The sequence below is a fragment of the Carassius auratus genome, chromosome 25, assembly GCF_003368295.1.
Source record: "Carassius auratus strain Wakin chromosome 25, ASM336829v1, whole genome shotgun sequence".
Lineage (NCBI taxonomy): Eukaryota > Metazoa > Chordata > Actinopteri > Cypriniformes > Cyprinidae > Carassius > Carassius auratus.
In genome coordinates, this window is record NC_039267.1 from 6,268,412 (window position 1) to 6,289,669 (window position 21,258).

Here is a 21,258-nt window from a genome sequence, read left to right on the forward strand (position 1 = left end):
AGCATGGAAAGTCCGCTTTGAATTTTTTTATATGTTGGTTTTTAATTGAATCCATATCTGAGAAAGAAGCTTCCGGCACTAAGGCAGTCCATGATGACTATATTATCTGATGAAAGTCCAGAGGAAAGTCCCACAGAATTTTAATTTTACAGGATGCAGTAAAACCATACAAGCTTCCACACAGCTGCTGCCCCTCGAGCCTCCAGGCCTCTTCCTGCAGTCCGGTGCCTTCCAATTAGCACCTGATTACCACCTGGATGGGGCAGCAAGTGATTTAGCCAGTAATTATGATAATAACCCCCATTATAGGATCGACTCCTAAGTGGGAAACAACCTTGACTTGCCGTTTACAGCACGGCCCTTCATTAACAAATCATAAACCCCAGCTGGATATTCCAAGGTTAGACTGAAACCTTACCTAAAACCATCGTCATGTACTGTTCCTCCACTCCGGCCTCCAGCAAAAGAGGGGGCACGTAGGTGATCCCAGCCGCCACGCAGATCTCCAGGCCACACGTCAGCGAGTTGAGCAGGACCAGACGCCACTGAGACCTCCATCCAGTCATATTTACACAGGAAGGGTTCACCTTTCTCCCGTGTGTCGGTGGGAAAACTCTACTCACTCCGCCCAAGGATGAGGTGGGCGCGTGGGGTGCGGAAGAGCAGAGATTCGGACTCTCAGCGGGCTCAGATGAACTAGGGGATCCATTGTGCCTTCAGCATTCTTGATCTGAAAGGAAACGACAGAAGGCATGCATGATCTGTTTTTGTGATGGACACTATAAAACACATTACTGCAGATGTTGTTGTCCCCGTTCCTGACCAGCCGGACACACTAAGGTCACCCTGCCGGCGGCTCGCCTTCCCCTCACTCTGTCATTAGCTCGTTCACTCAGAGCTGATTCGACTGGGCCTCCTCACTGCAGTTGCCACCTTTAATTAGCAGCATTTGTTCATGAAAAGCAACGTTAATGAGTCAGATTTTTACCGCTGCCAGTGAAGAACAGTGCATTGAGAGCATTACACTGTGGCTGCCTTTCGTTCACCGTGGGAGATTGTGCAATTATGATTTTTTTATCACTAATATCAGGGTTTGGTTTCTTCAACTGAACATTCATGCTTATTCTGGAACATTCCAGCAGGGACAGAATTTTAAACTATAATGGCTGTAGAAGTCTGAATTGAAGTTTAGAAGTAATTTAACTATTTGTTTATTAGAAAACTAATAAATCCCCTGAGACAATCAAAACGAATCTATTGGTTGATATTTACTCATTTCTAAACATTAGTGGCAAAATTGATTTAAATTCTAAATGTCAAATACAATAAGCAATTGGTGCGAAAATACAAAATAGACAATCAGTTATTGGAAAATTACTGTAAGAAAAAAATCATACTTCAGTAAATCATAATTATGACATAAAAGTCAAAATACACAAAAAGCCAAAAAACTTTTTTGTCATAATTTTGGCTTTTTATCTCATAATTGTCAATTTTTACTTTTTATGTTATAGATTTGGCTTTTATAAGAGTATTATAATGTCATATTTTTACTTTTTATCTCATAATCATGACTTGTGATATTTTATACATTTTATGTCATAATTTTGACCTTGTCAATTACAAAAGCACGATTTACTGAAGCATGAGAAATTGGCTTCCATACAAAATAGTCCCTCTAAATGCACAATCATTAATAAGGCATTACTATTTTTATTTTTTTACTTAGATTACACACACACACACACACACACATATATATATTACTTCAGTAAATGTTTTTCTTTTAATATTATAAATAATAATGTTTATTATTACTAGGAGACACTAAAGATACATTTTTGTTGAATTTTGACATTGGATGCCAAGTTGAAAAAAAAAAGATCCATAAGTTAACTAAAAGTATTTTTTTTATTATTGATTCATCACTCTTTATTGTTACTTGGCACATGCAAAGCCTCTTTAAAAAGCCAAAAAACTAAACAGTACATTAAAAGCTGATGATTCAATGTTTCATAAACCACCTGAAAAGTCTTTAAATCCATCTAATTAGATAAACAGATAATCAAAATAACCATTAGTCGCAACTCTTTATTTTATGCCAAGCTGTTCATGTCTATCATCGAATCTGCTAGCTACAACATTTACCTCCACCAATGACTTCATCCACAACCCGCCGTCCGTCTCCACACATGTACAAACAAAGCATCTCAAACGAAATACAACACCAACGCACTCCCTCTCTGAATATCATTTCCTCCCACAACTCTCCTGTGTACGACATGTCAATCAGTGTGAAGGACTTCTTCTCTTAAAATGACACGAAACTTCCAAGAACACAAGCTTTTCACATTCTAATCTTGAAGAGAGAGGCTATTTGCTTTTCAAATGCAAATAATTGTTGCTAGAACACAAATGAGAGGCAAAGCGCACTAGAAAATATGTCTAAAAACAGATTTCAACAAGAACAGACCATATTTGATCACTTACTTCACCCTTTGGACTTCAGGTAACCTGATTTGCTTCAGAGTTGCTCTTGATAATGTTTAAAGTGCTGAAACTCTCTCTCGATTCCATCAAGCTCTTCCTGAGCTCAGATATTAAACCATGAGCAACGGCGAGTTCTGCGTCTCTGGCGCTGACTGTCACCCTGCCATCTGATTATGAGACATGTGTGAGAACACTCAGAGCAGCCACCACCTTTCAGGAGGATGAAAAACAACCAGGTGCTAAATTCATATTTGGTGTTACATTGCTCCATCTATGTGGGCCATCTGCTCAACATTGGCAGATAGAAAGCATATCATCATCTTCATTTGAAGAATCTAACTTTGCGGAAAATATTCAAATCTACAATTTCATTTTGTATTTAGAGGTTCATTAAACAGGTTTTTTTTTTTTTTTTTTATAGGGCTATAGTCAAGAGACCAAAACAAACCAAAAAATATAACAAAGACTTCATTAGCATTCGTAATTTCAGTGTATTGTGCACCATAATGGATTTATTTTAAGTATTTAAATAAGGAAAATATGTTTCATCTCAATATAGAGGAGTCTAAAAAGCTTGTGCAACTCACATTTTTGCATCAATGGCTAGGAGATTATGTGAATTTGTGAAATACCTAATAATGATCTCATCACTTATCTCGTCAAAGAAAAAAACAAGCAGAATACTTTGGCACAAAGCAGATGCCAAAATGGGGCTCCGCAGACGCAACTATTTTACACCCATTCCTTCAGTCCTGAAAGGAGCCCATCAGGGGTCTATCCCAGTCCATCTCTGTAGGACCTCCACCCTGCTGTCCCAATGCCTAGACAAGCCCCCTGCTTTTCACTCGTCCCTTGTCAACTTCCCCCACCTCTATTCCAGAACTAGCCCTCAAGGTCATCCTTATTGACGACTTTTGCAGAACTATCACAAAAGAGAAGCACATTAATGCCTGTTTTCCCTGAGTCGTAGCTAATAGACTTTCTATTGTGGATGGGTTGAATCATCTCACCATCTCCAACTCTCCCCATTGTTTTGATATAGTTCGTTTTTAATTAAATTTATCAGCGTAATTTGTGGCATAGCATTATTTAAATAAGTGTGATACTTTTATACAACATTTCAGTAAACATTACAGTAACAAATTAGCAGTGTTTTGCTCCTAAATTAACCAAATTAATCAGTAGAGTTGATTAATGATTCACTCATAAAGTTGTCACTTGCTTTGTTCCTAAATGAGTTAATGTTTTTGAACAAATAGGTTGAGCGAATTATTCAATGACTTACTGGAAAAGACACTTGTTGCCACCTACTGGTGACCTGTAACCTACAGCAAGAATCAAGCACTAAAAAAACCTTCATTAATAAATGACAATCTTTCTGAAACATGGAAACAGAGACAAAAGTCAAGCAGATTAATACTGACGGTAAAAAGTCAATTGACTCATAAAACAATTCAACAAAAAAAACTGGTATTACATAATACATTTTAGGAATAATATTGTTATTTTGTTTTCATCTCTGAACAAGAAACAGTAGCTGTGTTTAGTTTCTAACTAAATCGGTGTTTCTGAACAAATTGATTGGGTTGAGTTGATTCAATGACTAATAAAGATATCACATTTAATTCCTGAATGAGTCAGTGTTTCTGCACAAATCGGTTAAATGAATCAAAGACTCACTCACTCAAAAAGTCACTTATCACTCATTATTGTTACAAAGCTTTAAAAGAATAAATTTTCTACTGTATGACTAGTGTATCATTAAGTTGGCTTGAGAAAGCCAACTTACTGATATTCTATTTAAACTTATTATTATTATTCTTCTGAGACAAAATTATCAACTCTAACTCCTCCTAGAGCTTTAACTCTACAGACTCCAAACTCGGACCAGCTCTTCAGACTGATCTCGCCGGGTGTGCTATATCTTTTCTAACTGATCGGACTTATACTTTTCATAAAACTGAAGATTAAAAATCATAAAAATCCCATAGACTTGCATTGAAAAGCCTCTGCTCATCTGAACATTCCGTGAACTCCAACTGTCAAAAATTCAAATCTAAACACACTGAAGCCCATTAGACTCAATCAGACTAACCTATGTACTATTACTAACCCATTCAAACTCATTCAAACTCATCTATCTATCTATATTCAAACTCTATCTATCTATCTATATTCAAACTCTATCTATCTATCTATCTATCTATCTATCTATCTATCTATCTATCTATCTATATTAAAACTAATCTATCTATCTATCTATAATCAAACTCATCTATCTATAATCAAACTCATCTATCTATCTATCTATATTCAAACTCATCTATCTATCTATATTAAAACTAATCTATCTATCTATCTATCTATCTATCTATCTATCTATCTATCTATCTATCTATCTATCAAACTTATCTATCTATATTAAAACTAATCTATCTATCTATCTATCATCAAACTCATCTATCTATATTACAACTAATCTATCTATTTATCTATCTATCTATCATCATCTAACTCTATCTTTCTTCTGACTATCTATCTATCTATCTATCTATCTATCTATCAAACTCATCTATCTATCTATCTATCTATCTATCTATCTATCTATCTATCTATCTATCTATATTCAAACTCATCTATCTATCTATCTATATTCAAACTCATCTATCTATCTATCTATATTCAAACTCATCTATCTATCTATCTATCTATCTATCTATCTATCTATCTATTCAAACTTATCTATCTATCCTAACAACATGCTAGTCATGCTAAAAATCATGCTAGCAACATGCTAGTCGCATGCTAATCATGCTAAAATCATGCTAGCAACATGCTAATCATGCTAAAATCATGCTAGCAACATGCTAGTCGCATGCTAATCATGCTAAAATCATGCTAACAACATGCTAATCATGCTAAAATGATGCTAGCAACATGCTAGTCGCATGCTAGCAACATGCTAATCATGCTAAAATCATGCTAGCAACTTGCTAGTCGCATGCTAATCATGCTAGAGACATGCTATCAACATGCTAATCATGCTAATAATCATGCTAACAACATGCTAGTCGCATGCTAATCATGCTAAAATCATGCTAGCAACATGCTAATCATGCTAAAATCATGCTAGCAACATGCTAGTCGCCTGCTAATCATGTTAAAATCATGCTAGCAACATGCTAATCATGCTAAAATCATGTTAGCAACATGCTAATCATGCTAAAATCATGCTAGCAACATGCTAGTCGCCTGCTAATCATGCTAAAATCATGCTATGAACATGCTAATCATGCTAAAATCATGCTAGCAACATGCTAGTCGCATGCTAATCATGCTAAAATCATGCTAGCAACATGCTAATCATGCTAAAATCATGCTAGCAACTTGCTAGTCGCATGCTAATCATGCTAAAATCATGCTAGCAACATGCTAATCATGCTAAAATCATGCTAGCAACATGCTAATCATGCTAAAATCATGCTAGCAACATGCTAATCATGCTAAAATCATGCTAGCAACTTGCTAGTCGCATGCTAATCATGCTAAAATCATGCTAGCAACATGCTAATCATGCTAAAATCATGCTAGCAACATGCTAGTCGCATGCTAGCAACATGCTAATCATGCTAAAATCATGCTAGCAACATGCTAGTCATGCTAAAAATCATGCTAGCAACATGCTAGTCACATGCTAATCATGCTAAAATCATGCTAGCAACATGCTAATCATGCTAAAATCATGCTAGCAACATGCTAATCATGCTAAAATCATGCTAGCAACATGCTAGTCGCATGCTAATCATGCTAAAATCATGCTAGCAACATGCTAATCATGCTAAAATCATGCTAGCAACATGCTATTCATGCTAAAATCATGCTAGCAACATGCTAGTCGCATGCTAATCATGCTAAAATCATGCTAGCAACATGCTAGTCATGCTAAAATCATGCTAGCAACATGCTAGTCATGCTAAAAATCATGCTAGCAACATGCTAGTCGCATGCTAATCATGCTAAAATCATGCTAGCAACATGCTAATCATGCTAAAATCATGCTAGCAACATGCTAATCATGCTAAAATCATGCTAGCAACATGCTAGTCGCATGCTAGTCATGCTAGAGACATGCTAGCAACATGCTAATCATGCTAAAATCATGCTAGCAACATGCTAGTCGCATGCTAATCATGCTAAAATCATGCTAGCAACATGCTAATCATGCTAAAATCATGCTAGCAACATGCTAGTCGCATGCTAATCATGCTAAAATCATGCTAGCAACATGCTAATCATGCTAAAATCATGCTAGCAACATGTTAGTCGCATGCTAATCATGCTAAAATCATGCTAGCAACATGTTAGTCGAATGCTAATCATGCTAAAATCATGCTAGCAACATGCTAGTCGCTAGTCGCATGCTAATCATGCTAAAATCATGCTAGCAACATGGTAATGTTAGATGTTTATCTCTCTATCCATCTATATTAAAACTAATCTATCTATCTATCTATCTATCTATCTTCAAACACTATCTTCAAACTCTATCTATCTACCTATCTATCTTCAAACTATATCTATCTATCTATCTATATTCAAACTCTATCTATCTATCTATCTATCTTCAAACTCTATCTATCTATCTATCTCAGACTGAAAACCGTCAAACTTAAAACTTTTTAAACTTCTTAAACTTTTCAAACTTTTCAAACTTTTCAGACTTTCTGGTCAGGCTTTCTCAAGCCAACTTAAAGTTTGTCTTGACGAACTTTTTTATCTTTATTATTATTCTTCTTAGACTAAATTATCAACTCTAACTCCTCCTAGAGCTTTAACTCTACAGACTCCAAACTCGGACCAGCTCTTCAGACTAATCTCGCCGGGTGTGCTATATCTTTTCTAACTGATCGGACTTATACTTTTCATAAAACTGAAGATTAAAAATCATAAAAATCCCATAGACTTGCATTGAAAAGCCTCTGCTCAACTGAACATTCCGTGAACTCCAACTGTCAAAATTTCAAATCTAAACACACTGAAGCCCATTAGACTCAATCAGACTAACCTATGTACTATTACTAACCCATTCAAACTCATTCAAACTCATCTATCTATCTATATTCAAACTCTATCTATCTATCTATCTATCAAACTTATCTATCTATATTAAAACTAATCTATCTATCTATCTATCTATCTATCTATCTATCTATCTATCTATCTATCTATCTATCTATCATCAAACTCATCTATCTATCTATCTATCTATCAAACTCATCTATCTATCTATCTATCTATCTATCTATCTATATTCAAACTCATCTATCTATCTATCTATCTATATTCAAACTCATCTATCTATCTATCCATATTCAAACTCATCTATCTATCTATCTATCTATCTATCTATTCAAACTTATCTATCTATCTATCTATCCTAACAACATGCTAGTCATGCTAAAAATCATGCTAGCAACATGCTAGTCGCATGCTAATCATGCTAAAATCATGCTAGCAACATGCTAATCATGCTAAAATCATGCTAGCAACATGCTAATCATGCTAAAATCATGCTAGTCGCATGCTAATCATGCTAAAATCATGCTAAAATCATGCTAGCAACATGCTAATCATGCTAAAATCATGCTAACAACATGCTAGTCGCCTGCTAATCATGCTAAAATCATGCTAGCAACATGCTAATCATGCTAAAATCATGCTAGCAACATGCTAGTCGCATGCTAATCATGCTAAAATCATGCTAGCAACATGCTAATCATGCTAAAATCATGCTAGCAACATGCTAATCATGCTAAAATCATGCTAGCAATATGCTAGTCGCATGCTAATCATGCTAAAATCATGCTAGCAACGTGCTAGTCATGCTAAAAATCATGCTAGCAACATGCTAGTCGCATGCTAATCATGCTAAAATCATGCTAGCAACATGCTAATCATGCTAAAATCATGCTAGCAACATGCTAATCATGCTAAAAATCATGCTAGCAACATGCTAGTCGCATGCTAATCATGCTAAAATCATGCTAGCAACATGCTAATCATGCTAAAATCATGCTAGCAACATGCTAATCATGCTAAAATCATGCTAGCAACATGCTAGTCGCATGCTAATCATGCTAAAATCATGCTAATCATGCTAAAATCATGCTAGCAACATGCTAGTCATGCTAAAAATCATGCTAGCAACATGCTAGTCGCATGCTAATCATGCTAAAATCATGCTAGCAACATGCTAATCATGCTAAAATCATGCTAGCAACATGCTAATCATGCTAAAATCATGCTAGCAACATGCTAGTCGCATGCTAATCATGCTAAAATCATGCTAGCAACATGCTAATCATGCTAAAATCATGCTAGCAACATGCTAGTCGCATGCTAATCATGCTAAAATCATGCTAGCAACATGCTAATCATGCTAAAATCATGCTAGCAACATGCTAATCATGCTAAAATCATGCTAGCAACATGCTAGTCGCATGCTAATCATGCTAAAAATCATGCTAGCAACATGCTAATCATGCTAAAATAATGCTAGCAACATGCTAGTCACATGCTAATCATGTTAAAATCATGTTAGCAACATGCTAGTCGCATGCTAGAAACATGCTAATCATGTTAACATCATGCTAGCGACATGCTAGTAACTTGCTAATCATGCTAGCGACATGCTAGTAACTTGCTAATCATGCTAACGACATGGCTAGTCACTTGCTAATTATGCTAGCGACATGCTAGATACCTTGCTAATCATGCTAAGTACATGCTTGTCACATGATAGTCACTTGCTTGTAATGCTAACAATATGTTAATCACTGTCATTTTTATACTTCTTAAACTTAAATCTTTTTAAACTTTTTAAACTTTTCACATTTTCAAACTATCTATCTACCTATATATCTATCTAACTATCTATCTATCTTCTGACTGTCTATCTATCTATCTATCTATCTATCTATCTATCTATCTATCTATCTATCTATCTATATATATATCTATCTAGCTATCTATCTATCTTCTGACTGTGTCTATCTATCTATCTATCTATCTGTCTATCTGTCTATCTATCTATCTATCTCAGACTGAAAACCATCAAACTTAAAACTTTTTAAACTTAAACTTTTCAATCTTTTCAAACTTTTCAAACTTTTTCAGACTTTCTGGTCAGGCTTTCTCAAGCCAACTTAAAGTTTGTCTTGACGAACTTTTTTATCTAGTTATACCTAACCTTGTATGAGTAAAGTTAAATCCAGCCACTTAATTTCACCGACCATGTAAAGCTGGTTGGATTTATATGAATACCATGATACCAGAAACTACTGTTCATTTGAAGTAAACTCCACAGCAATTATGTTGGTAATGGATAGCTACAAACATTTACTTAAAAGTGTATTCTCAGCTTAAAAAATTATGATTTAGGTAAGTTTACAAAGTCAAAACAAGAGATTAAATAAAAGTATGAGTTTCAAATTAAAATTTTGTTCTTTAAAAAAAAACGAGACGAGTCTAGATTTTACTTTGATAATAAACATAAGGCTATGCCATGGAACATTCTTTTTACACAATGTAAACTAAGGTCAGCATGAAGGATTGTGTTACTCGAGTTAATTTCAGACCCTTGTTACCAAGGGGAGAATTTGACATAATGAAAACTGACAATTCAAGGAGATGTGTCACTCACGAAGCATTAAAAGTGCTATCATGCCAGTGGTATCATGGTTCAGAGACACAGGGGAAGCTGGAAGTTATAATCGGAGCTACCGTATAGAATTTAGCAGCATGTGTTTGACGTGCCTTAAATTATGTGTCAAATGAAAGCCACGTGTGTTTGCTTTAAACCTGGTGTGCCTTTACCGTGACATGATGCAAAGCAAAGGCACCGGGTCATTCAGCCAGCACATTTACATCCTCAAACCATTCCATTATGTCTACTGATCACCGAAATGCAAGTTTTTCATAAACATGCTCCAACTACCTAATCTGAAATGGTTTTAGAATTGCATACCAGGTTAAGGATCCTTTGATACCACCACTGTTCCTCTCACACACCACAATCCCAGACCTATTCAATAGCGCAACCCCCTCTGCCCCTGCAGATAAGCTTTAATGGCTCTGAAGGGCATTATAACCATACAAAACAGGCTTTGTGAACATTGAGCCAATGTTAGTAACTTGATATACTGAGGAATCAAGCCCTTTCAGTTAAGCTTTTATCAAGTCTTAAGAGTCTTAGAAACACCCTTAACAACAGCCCGAGTGTCTGAGCTTGAAGCCGAGAAGAGCATTTCTCCAGAGTGACATCAGAACCACAAGCAACAGTGGATTTCCAACCAAAAACCTCAGACGATATTCAACATGGTTTGGCTGAAACTGAGATGAGACCGAGGCGACAGTGGAGCTCTAATCCCACAATTTAACATTTCACTTTGACAAGCTATTTAGCAGAATATCTCTGAACATCTCGGACTTCATCTTGGACTGCTTCCTGATGAATCCTGGTCTTGATTGTAGGGAGGGTCCCAGCATAATTCTTCTCTTAACTGAGATCACACGACTGTGGGTGCATAAATCTTATCCTAGCATCCGTTAGCATGACCCCTGACCTCAGCACTTGATCCTGATCATATGATAAAACCTTCCCTCAAAGACACACAGCAGTTTGACATTTTGTTCAAATGTTGTTTAATAAAAAACACCTGGGTTATTAGTAGTAACATTTTAAGTTAAAATGTTATTAAGTTTAATGGTTAAAAGACGAATATGGTATAGAAATAAAAAACTGTATTTGCTGATGATCCACATTAATATCACAATGATTCATTTCCAGGAATCAGTTTGATTAGTCCATTTCAATTAATCAATTCAGAATTTAATGTTTTGTCCTCTGCAATCATCTTACGTGCAGTAAAATGTTATCGTAAAATATAGACAATGTTTTCTATCTATTTTTTTTATTTATTAAATCTGTGTAACAAAAGAAAATGTATATATACACTTAATAGTGTAGTAAAAACATGCCTGATATCATGGTTCTTCTGACTGAATTAAATCATTATTTCAGTTCATTTTAGAACAAATACATAATTGTCAAGATATAATTACTATCGTCAACAATGCATTGCAAAAGCAAGAGGTTGTCTTTACTGAACTGCAAGATCCCACATTTTCTCACCCAATGGTATCAGGTTCAGATGCAGACACATAATCTGCCGAGGCTGTTCACACTCAGGCTTTATGCAGCTCCCGCGAGAGAAGTGCTGAGTTATCTGATAGACACTGGATACAGGAAGACACTTATCAGGTCAAAAGAGAGGAATGTGGGCTGCTGATGACCTGAGAGACACAATAAAGCAAGCTCTGATCCTCTCTAATGGAGTGCTATGAAATTACTGGAAAGGTCTGGAAAGGACGTAATTCAAATCAAATATATGATTCACATTACTTATTTTTAGAAGCATGTCTGTGTGTGTGTTTATATATATAAACACACACACACTTTATTCATTTTAATAAAAAATATGTCAAATATTTTATTTTACATAATAAATGATCAGGAAAATGAAGAAATATGTCAAGCATTGCTGGGTTTATCATCATTCATGGCCTTCGCAAATACCAAACACTGGAATTTTCTCAAGGTAGCTAGAGCATGACTTCATCGCCCTTGAACTTTCAAAGCAGCCAGATTACACACATACACACACATTTCTCTCACAGCATGCACAATTTGCTTTGAGGCAATATCAGGATGGAAGAAAGAAAGTGTTTCTGTTATAAAAAAATAAATAAAAAAAACTTACCAAATACATTCAACAGCACTCACCGTCCACGTCATTAACTTCTTATGCTACTTCCAGATTCGTTCTCACCCTTATTCTCCCATTATAATGTTCCCGACCTGTGTGATGGAAAACCCCTTGTGCGGGGCAGAAATTCCTCTCTTAGACACCAAAATCCTGTCACCTCAGGCCCCAAACAACACTAGCCCCACAACAGCCCAACGCTGATATGAAACAAAGAACGGATTCATATCAGTTCCACCTCAGGACTGTATTCTCTCCTTCCCCTCCTCTTGTTCAGCCCACCCACCAACCCCCTGATGCATCTCGTTTCCCTAGCTTAAAAACCCTGCAATAATAACCCAGATCAGGTTAAACTGCGTATAAGGACAGGCCTTTCTCACACCTCTACCTCCCAACCCTGAGGCCAAAATCTTCTACAGCCATCCCCAACCTCACCACAACACCAAAACCTAACCCTGTTAGCCGAATTTAAAACATTTTGTCCATAGAGCGTGAAAAAAACAAAAACAAATCTTGACCCTATTTACTTTCATCATATGTACAAAAACAAAAGAAGACATTCCTCACAGAAGAAGGAGAGTCATACATGTTTGGAAATGATAACTCAATATAATCATTTTCAAGTAAATTAAACCTTTAAGGTAAGAAAACTCAATGCAGCTACAATGAATGAATACAGAACATTACTAAAATCCATTGTCAATCAAGGATAATTGATTAGTTACTTCACTAAACAGAAGAGACTGTGTGTGGTACATCTTTGGCTGAGTGCTATGGATTGTCTTTATTGCGATTACTAAGTTTATTGCCATCTATCTTTGGTTCATTACACAGTGACTATGTTAGCACAAGGAATGATTACATTTTCTGAGAATACGACACACACTCCTAGTTACTGAGGAAAAACAGTCCTTAGGCCTGTTTATTACTATGAATCAGTCGATCTGTTGGGTATTATGTATGAGTAAAAGGAGGAAGGGATAAAAACACTGGGACTGTTGGTCAACCCATCATTTAAAAAAAGCCCAATAATTTCCCTTGTATCACTCTGAAGGGGTTATTTCATAATTGCTTACATAAATATATAAAGCTGCTTACTAACTTATAAGTGAAAATAGTAAAGAAAGTCTGGTTCTGGTCTGTATATTTTTTGATTCGCTATAAGAGCCACCTCACTAGATTCATTAGTTCTGTAATCTGATTACACTGTCAGTGCTGTGTGTTTTTATTCATTTAAAAGGACTGCCGCACTAGAATTATTTAATCTGCAGTCAGACTACACTGTTTGTGCTTTGTGTTTTCTTGATTGACTAAAAGGAACGGCTTAGTAAAGTCATTCATCTGGAAATCAGAGTACACAGGTTGCATGGTTTCTTGATTCACTAAATAGAACTGGCTCCCTAGATTCATTCGCTCTGGAATCAGACTATACTGGCTGTGCTATATGTTTTACAATTCACTAAAAATAATCATTAAAGTCAATCGTTTGGAAAATCAGAGTACACTGGTTGGGATGTATGCTTTTTGATTCACTAAATGGACTGACTCATAAGTAGGGCTGCAAAACTTCTGAAACAAGACACAAATTTTGAAAACTTTCTAGAATTTTTGGGAATGTTCAAGGAATTTTTGGGAATGTTCAAGGAATTTTTGGGAATGTTCAAGGAAATTTGCCAGAAATTTTCCACCCCCTTAAAACCCTATAAGAGTCGGATCATTTGGCAGTCTAAATACAGAAAGCTGCAATCGTCCAATCAAAATTAAATATTTCACAAAAATCACAATCAGTACTCAGTACCTCTATGTAGTGATAGGTATTCACCAAATGAGTCACAGTAAAACAGGTACTATTGAGCAGAAATCAAACGCCTCTCAAGATATATCAACAGCTTCTTCAATCTACAGTAACCAGCAGTCTATCAAAGTTCTTTGCACATTTTATTTTAAAAATAATTCATATAATCAAAAGACCCCCAAATTAGATGAAGTTTCAGTAGTGAATGGAACAAATGGTGCCACAGTAGCAGGCACAGCCTTGCAGCCATTCACGGGCGGAAAATTCCGTCACACAGGAGGCGCAGTTTGGAAATTACAATCATTCAGGAGCTCTTTCTATGTTTACTTGCCCATCCATAACAGGGATTGACTTCTTATTGCCTGCATCTCTTAAAACTCACCTGGTCTATTCTTGTAGATGTTTATGTCATGGTTTTGGAAACAGCTGAACTCGCAGTGTAAAGTTCTTTTCAAGTAGAATTTCCAGATGAAAAGACACTGGAATATGACGTGGGTGTGGATGTGTACAGTCTAAAAGACACACATAAGACGCTCAAACACTCACTGAATCAACAAAACGCTGAGGCGCTCCACCAAAAAACATTTATGGCACAACAATAGCCAAGCTGAAATGATCATCAAAGCACATGGCCATACTAATTTAAATCACAGTTTATCCTTTCAAAGTGTTCAGTGCGTCTCAGATATCAAAGGTCCTTCTATCCTTTTCACTACATGAAAGAGACCTTCTCCCCCAACCCATATTTCTCACTGTCGCTCAGACACGGAGTTACTTGAAAGGACAGTAATTCACAAACTTTCATTTCATCCCCTTTCTTTTTTTTATAACTTGGGGTTTCCTGGCATGTGCAGAATATGTCACAAAAATAATTTATTGTATGTATAGGTGTGCTTCAGATAAAATATAGGAATAGAATAAAAAAATTAAGTTGTAGGGATGTACTAGGATGCAGGGTGATAAATATTAAACTGAAGCATCAGTGTTTATATATGAGACTCTTGTTCCACCCTTCAGTCCCTGTGACTTTTCTCTACCAACATCTGCTCTTATCCCAATGGGAAAATGACTCTAGACGAGTCTCATTTATCCTGTCCTCAGGGCCCCATGTACACCACTGTGATTTTGACCTGATACTCTGCATAAAAGTATTTCTTGCTATTAGAAAAATAGCTCAGCTTTGGGGCCTCCACTGCAGACATTAAATCTATGGATGCTTTTTTTCGCGACCCGTAATGAGGCCTCCATGAAAACACTTGGAGAAAAGGCTCTGAATTGAATTATGCACAAAATGCACGTTTAAGATGCAAAACGTCTAGCAGTCACGTTGCTGATGAGCAGCAGAGGCACATTAAACAGTTATAACTTACAAAGAAATCCTTAAATTGAGCTTTTAAAAGCCCCAGGAAAGCATTCATGATGATAGGTTTGCAAACCTTGACTCATTTTTCTTTAGAACCAAAAACATAAACAGTTGAGACAAAGGAAAGACCTTGTATTGCCTAAGAAAATCAGTCGGTCTGGTACAGGGTTGAAAAATAAGTATTTTTCTGCTGACACAGAGAAGGGGACAAACATTTATATATATTTATATATATATATAGACAGATCGAGAGAGAACGAGTGAGAGAGATCAAAAATGACTTAAAAAAATGAATAGTTTCTATTTCAAATAAATTATGTTCTTTTCTGAATCCTAAAAGGAAATATATTAAGCATCATAACCAATCTTAACACTGATAACAATAAATCTTTCTTGAGCACCAAAAACAGCATATTTACATTTTCTATTCATATTACATTTATATAAAAATATATTGTATACATAATTTATATAAACTCGCACCTTTTTGCTGAAAAACTATGTTAAACATTACTATCATCTCTAAGGTGATTTGTTCAAGGACATACAAAAAAGTAGTCCGTTGTTGGGACTATACCAAACAGCATCTTTTCAAAGGATGCCAAAAATAACCGTTCTACAAGGCTGCAACTCCCCAGTTCTTTGTAATAAAAGTTCTTTGAGACCACATACGCAGAGGCAGAAAATAAACAGTTGGTAGAGGGATGTTGAAACACAGTGTTCCCACATTCTGTGTCAGTACTCGGAGGCTTTCATCACTATTGTCATCTTGCCATCATGCTATTCTACAAGTGGGAGGGTGACATGACTGAAAAAAGCTACATATGAATGAATCCGAATTAATGTTCTTCAAATCATTCTTGCTTTTTTACACAAGATGGGTCATAAGAAGTTTGCCAACATTCTTAAGATGATGGGCAAATAAAACCATTTGAACCGCATTGCCTCGGGGCATGCAATACAAAGTGTTTCATCACAAAATCTACATTCACCACCATTGTCTTGCAGTCCTAAGAATACACCACATCAATCAGAGTATATATTTCATTTTCTAACTTGAGCAGACATCATAGCTCAGCCTGGCCTTCACTGGCAGCTCCAATTATTTACTGTAATCCAGTCCAGCAAACATTAAAAGAAATGAACAACTTGAAAGGAATAAACTGAGCCAAGAGAATGGAAGGTGACTTTCCAAAGCTGGTTGGAGGCCATCCGAATCCTCCAAACTTGGCCCTTTGGTGTAGACATGGAGACATCATTCACCCCAAGCCAAAATGGCAACAGCTCTGTATTACAGGTTAGCGGGGTAAACTCTGAACTTGAGGTGAGGGGAGGCTTTCTGGAATGCATTTGTCTTTAATGACAGTTTGAGCTCCACCAAAAGAGTTTATAAAACAAGTTGAGTTACAAGGCGAATTACAGTAGCTAAATTAGCTAAATTCCAGAAGTCAGCTGCTTCTCATCGGTTGATATATTATGGGTAACTAGAACAGGGTGACTGGAACACTTCCTGGATATACTGAGGACAGATCAATATGCAAAAGGATCAACAAATAATCTGAAGCAGTCCGTTTGCCCAGGAGTTTCAGACAAAAAAAATATAATTTGTTCCTTAGGATCATGTAAATGTCAGAAAAACTTAGCATTATAATATAAGTACTAATAATGATTATAATAAATATATATAATGTAAAATATATAATATATAATGTAAAATAATATAATTTTTTTGCAAAACAACTTCACAATTTTCAAAACAATAATTATAATCATAATTATTAACCTCAAAATAACTGTTTATCAATAGTAGTAGTAGTAATAATAATATAAATAACAACAACAATAATTATTATTATTACTACATTTTATTATTATATTTACATTTTTTCTTATAGTCATTTAGATTTCAAAACAACTTTTATTTTTATTATAGTTATAGTCTATTAGACAATGAGTTCCAGACAACAAAAATTTATTACGGTACTTTTTCTTAAGACCATTTAAATTGCAGAACAACTTTGCATTGTATACATATATAAACATATATAAACATACATAATGCATTGTATACATATATAAACATACATAATACATAATCAGCCATTTAGATTGCAAAACATTCATAATAATAATTAGTAGTAGTAGTTGTATTGTTGTTGTTGTTATTATTATTAATATATTTCCCGACTTATAAATTAAAATAACTACAATTATTATTGTTCGTGTTATTATGCAAAGTAGTAAAATTTAAAAGTGACTCAAAAAAAAGTCAGAAGATCACCATTTAACTTTCAACTAAAATGTTTTCTCTTGCACAGCAGTAAAGGTGCTTCAGTATAGTCTAGAGGACTGAAAGAAGAGCATGTGTTATTAAGAAAAACAAAACACCTAGACCGGCTTAAGAGGCTCTGCAGGTTGCGTGATGTGATCTGCTGTTGTGTAGTATTAGTCGAGCTGAGTACAGCTGGCCTGGCAAGGGAATTCCGGGTGATGAAGATTTCTTAAGGAAGCAGCAGATGAGCCCTATTAGTGCTGGATCTCAAGCCCTAAAGCATCTTTATGCTCAGCTAAACTTAATGAGAAAAATCTTACTAAATTAGGTTTGTCTGTCTGGTATAAAAGAAACATAGCACAGGCACACTCCACTCTCCCACTGAGAAATTAGCTTTCAAATGTGTCATTTTCTGTTTATTAAATAGTTTCAGGCAAACAATGTCATGAGAGACTGCTATAAATAAATACTTGTCTAGACTCCCCATAAATATTGTCTAGCTGTCAGCGGTGACTCATAATAACTGTGCTGGTGGATGGAAATGTGACCAAATATAACCACCTTTGCAGCTTCAGTTAATTCCGCTTGAAAATATGAACATCTGAACCAACATGCAATATAACATGTTTGGTCATCCTGCATTTGGTACTAACAGACATTGACTAAAACATTGGTTTCTCAAAATCCTTTTTCCAGGTACTGACTAATATGACAGATTCAATAAACAATTCAGCAATTATTTTACTGTTATTATATTAGTACAGCCTACTACACGCTTAAAACAATAGCCAAATGTACATAATGTTGTTTATTATCGTCAATTTCGATAACAGTAAAGAGTTTTTCACCTGTGTGCTTCGGAGTCGAATATATTCGAATAAGACAGTTCCTGGTTCGATGACTCCGTTCACTCAGAATCTTTCAGACCGATTTTAGGAACTTAAACGCGAGACTATAAAAGAGATGCTCGTTAATACACTTAAATATGCCTAGACGGCCAAAATGCCATCCATGCACAGCCACAACATGAGGCAGAGACTAAACAAAGTCTCAAAATACTTAAGTATTTACCTCCCCCACAGCCATGTGTCAAAACAGCGGGGGTTTCACCAAATGTTTACAGCTTTAGAAATTATTCAATAAAAATAAAAAAGAAAGAAAAAATAATCGACTCTAATTGTTAAAGAGTCGATGTCATCCTGGCACTTGGCACGCCATACATATGGAAACGCAGAGCAGGCTACAAGAAGTTTTAGAGTTTAAATGAGTCAAGCTTTAAACGTTAAACTTCCCAATAAGCAAACCAGCTGTCTGTTTCTACAGTTAAAAACAAGCTAAATTAAACCTCACGCAAACAACGCTAGTCTATGTGTATGTATAACGGTACAAACATGTTCGCTGTTATCCTCTCCAGTGATTTAATGCGGCGCGAGCATTATCATGCAGGAAGCGGAAGTTATTTTGATTCAAAGATCAAGTTTCTTGCGTTTATCACTCATTTGGAAACCTGTCTTAGCTCGACCACGTCAGTTACTTAAAGTAAAGCTCATATATACTGTATAATCACTTCTATAGAGCAAGGAACAGGCTTGTCTTACCTTCCAGACGCGGCTCTCGTGTGTCGCTCGCTTCCACGGACGCTCCGCTGTTTCCCAACTTTGTGGGAAGGACTCAGTGACGTGCTGGAATTATCCGGGAAAAAAGACATGAATCTCAGCACGGACCAGCGAGGTGTAGAGCGTGGGTTAAATCCTCGCATTCACTTAGTTCTTTTTTTTTTTTTTTTTTTTTTTTTTGATAACCACATGCGTATTTTACTTTAGACACGGGGAACGTTCAGTTCCTGAATTTGCATCTATACAAGATTTTCTAATTATATTTGCCCTGAAGAAGGCTACAGAGGCCGAAACATAGCCAAGTTTAAATAAAGGCTTTTTAATTTATATTCCTTGTGAGTGCCTCAGAACTATTGTTTATTTGGGAAGATTTTCTAATTGTACTTATTTTTTACAAAATAATTGCGTTTCTTTTAAATGGAAAAATATACTTAAACCCCCAATGATAATATAATACAGTATAATAATGTTGTATAATAATACATATATAATAAGTAGCATGTAAGCAAACCAGCTTGCTGGCTTGACCATCTTAAACCAGATTAAGCTCTGCAGGGTTATTATTATAAAATATGGAAATAGGCTTTCTTATCTATCTATCTATCTATCCACCATACAGTATAAATAGCTATCTTTCTATCTATCTATCTATCCATCCATCCATCTTTATAGAGTGCTGGGAAATGGCGTAATAGGATTACGTAATCAGATCCAAAATTAAGTATTTGTAATTAGATTATATTACATTTTAAAGTACTTGTAAGCAGACTAGTTACTTTTTTATTGTTACATATTATTCACACAACAGCAAGGAATTATTCATAATTTATTGGTTGTCCCTAATTCTTATTTTTTATCTTTTAAATTTAAAAACAAATGTTTATTCATTTATTCATTTTTTTATTATTATTATTAGCTTCTCATTACACTCTTGAAAGTCCTGCAGTTCTTTCACAAACCCCAGTTTATGATCTTACTGAAATCAATGTCAAAAGTATTCTGTCTATCTAGACCCTATAACCAGCTAGAACACTGTAACAAAGCTACATTTAGATAAGAATATTTTTGTTGTGCTGTCTTTGTGTTGGTCTCTGAGAGGAGGAGCTGTTACGGCAGACATGCATACTTAACAGAACAGTCCGTGCCACTATCAGATCCCATGAGGAATGTCTGGGTCTGGCTTATACTACTGTTCAAATGACACATCGCAGAAAACTATGTTATTAAACTGAGTGTCAGCTTCTTTTGACAACATAATTACCAGGAGAATACACTTTCCAATTATTGATTCTACCCTTTTGTGTAAAGGAAACACATGTAGACAGTGTGCAGATGATAGCTCTAATTAAAAACGAACACATCCTACACTCATCACAACAAACAGGAGAAGGCAGTCCATCTGGGAGTGTGTTCAATGTTTCGGCCCGGCTGAATAAGCAGTGCTCTGTCAGGCACAGTTGTTGGATGGTAAGGGCTCAGATGGCTGAAGAGCAGGGCTGTGACATTAAAACAGCAAGTGAAGGAGAGAGAGGTGGTTGTGCTAGAGGGGCCCGCACCTATGTCCCCGACCCCTACCCCAGACTGAGGTAACCAGAGACCAGATTTCGCCACTAACTGATACCAAGAATGTGAGACATTTGGGGACACATTTCCTTCACACCAGCTCTCTGAGTTGAGCGCCAATGACAGCGAGACTGCAGAGCCATTAGGGACAGCTCGAGTTCACTTTGCTATGGACAGCAGCACAATCTAACACTTTTGCTGCCCTTTAGTGACCTGTGTGATCAGGTATGATCCACTCCAAAATACATCTATCATATCAAAGGAATATATATGTACAGTGAGTTGTTAAAAAAACATTGGCCAAAACATATACAATGGACGCAACAAAAAGTAGA

General features: G+C 35.9%; 1 protein-coding gene across 4 annotated transcripts in view; it reads right to left on the reverse strand.

Moving 5' to 3' along the window:
- LOC113043123 (solute carrier family 45 member 3-like) overlaps positions 1 to 19,380 on the reverse strand; it is a 29,754-nt gene extending 10,374 nt beyond the window's left edge. The window contains exons 1-3 of one of the 4 annotated variants that reach the window (XM_026202307.1): positions 12,312 to 13,309; positions 11,684 to 11,787; positions 419 to 730 (exon numbers count right to left, since the gene is read on the reverse strand). In XM_026202307.1, coding sequence (XP_026058092.1) covers positions 419 to 566 — 148 coding nt within the window. In that variant the 5' untranslated portion in view covers positions 567 to 730; positions 11,684 to 11,787; positions 12,312 to 13,309. Of the gene's footprint in view, positions 1 to 418; positions 731 to 2,490; positions 4,202 to 11,683; positions 11,788 to 12,311; positions 13,310 to 19,342 lie in introns of those variants that run through there. The other 3 variants (XM_026202305.1, XM_026202308.1, XM_026202306.1) reach the window with 3 other exon arrangements.
- Positions 19,381 to 21,258: the final 1,878 nt, after the last annotated feature.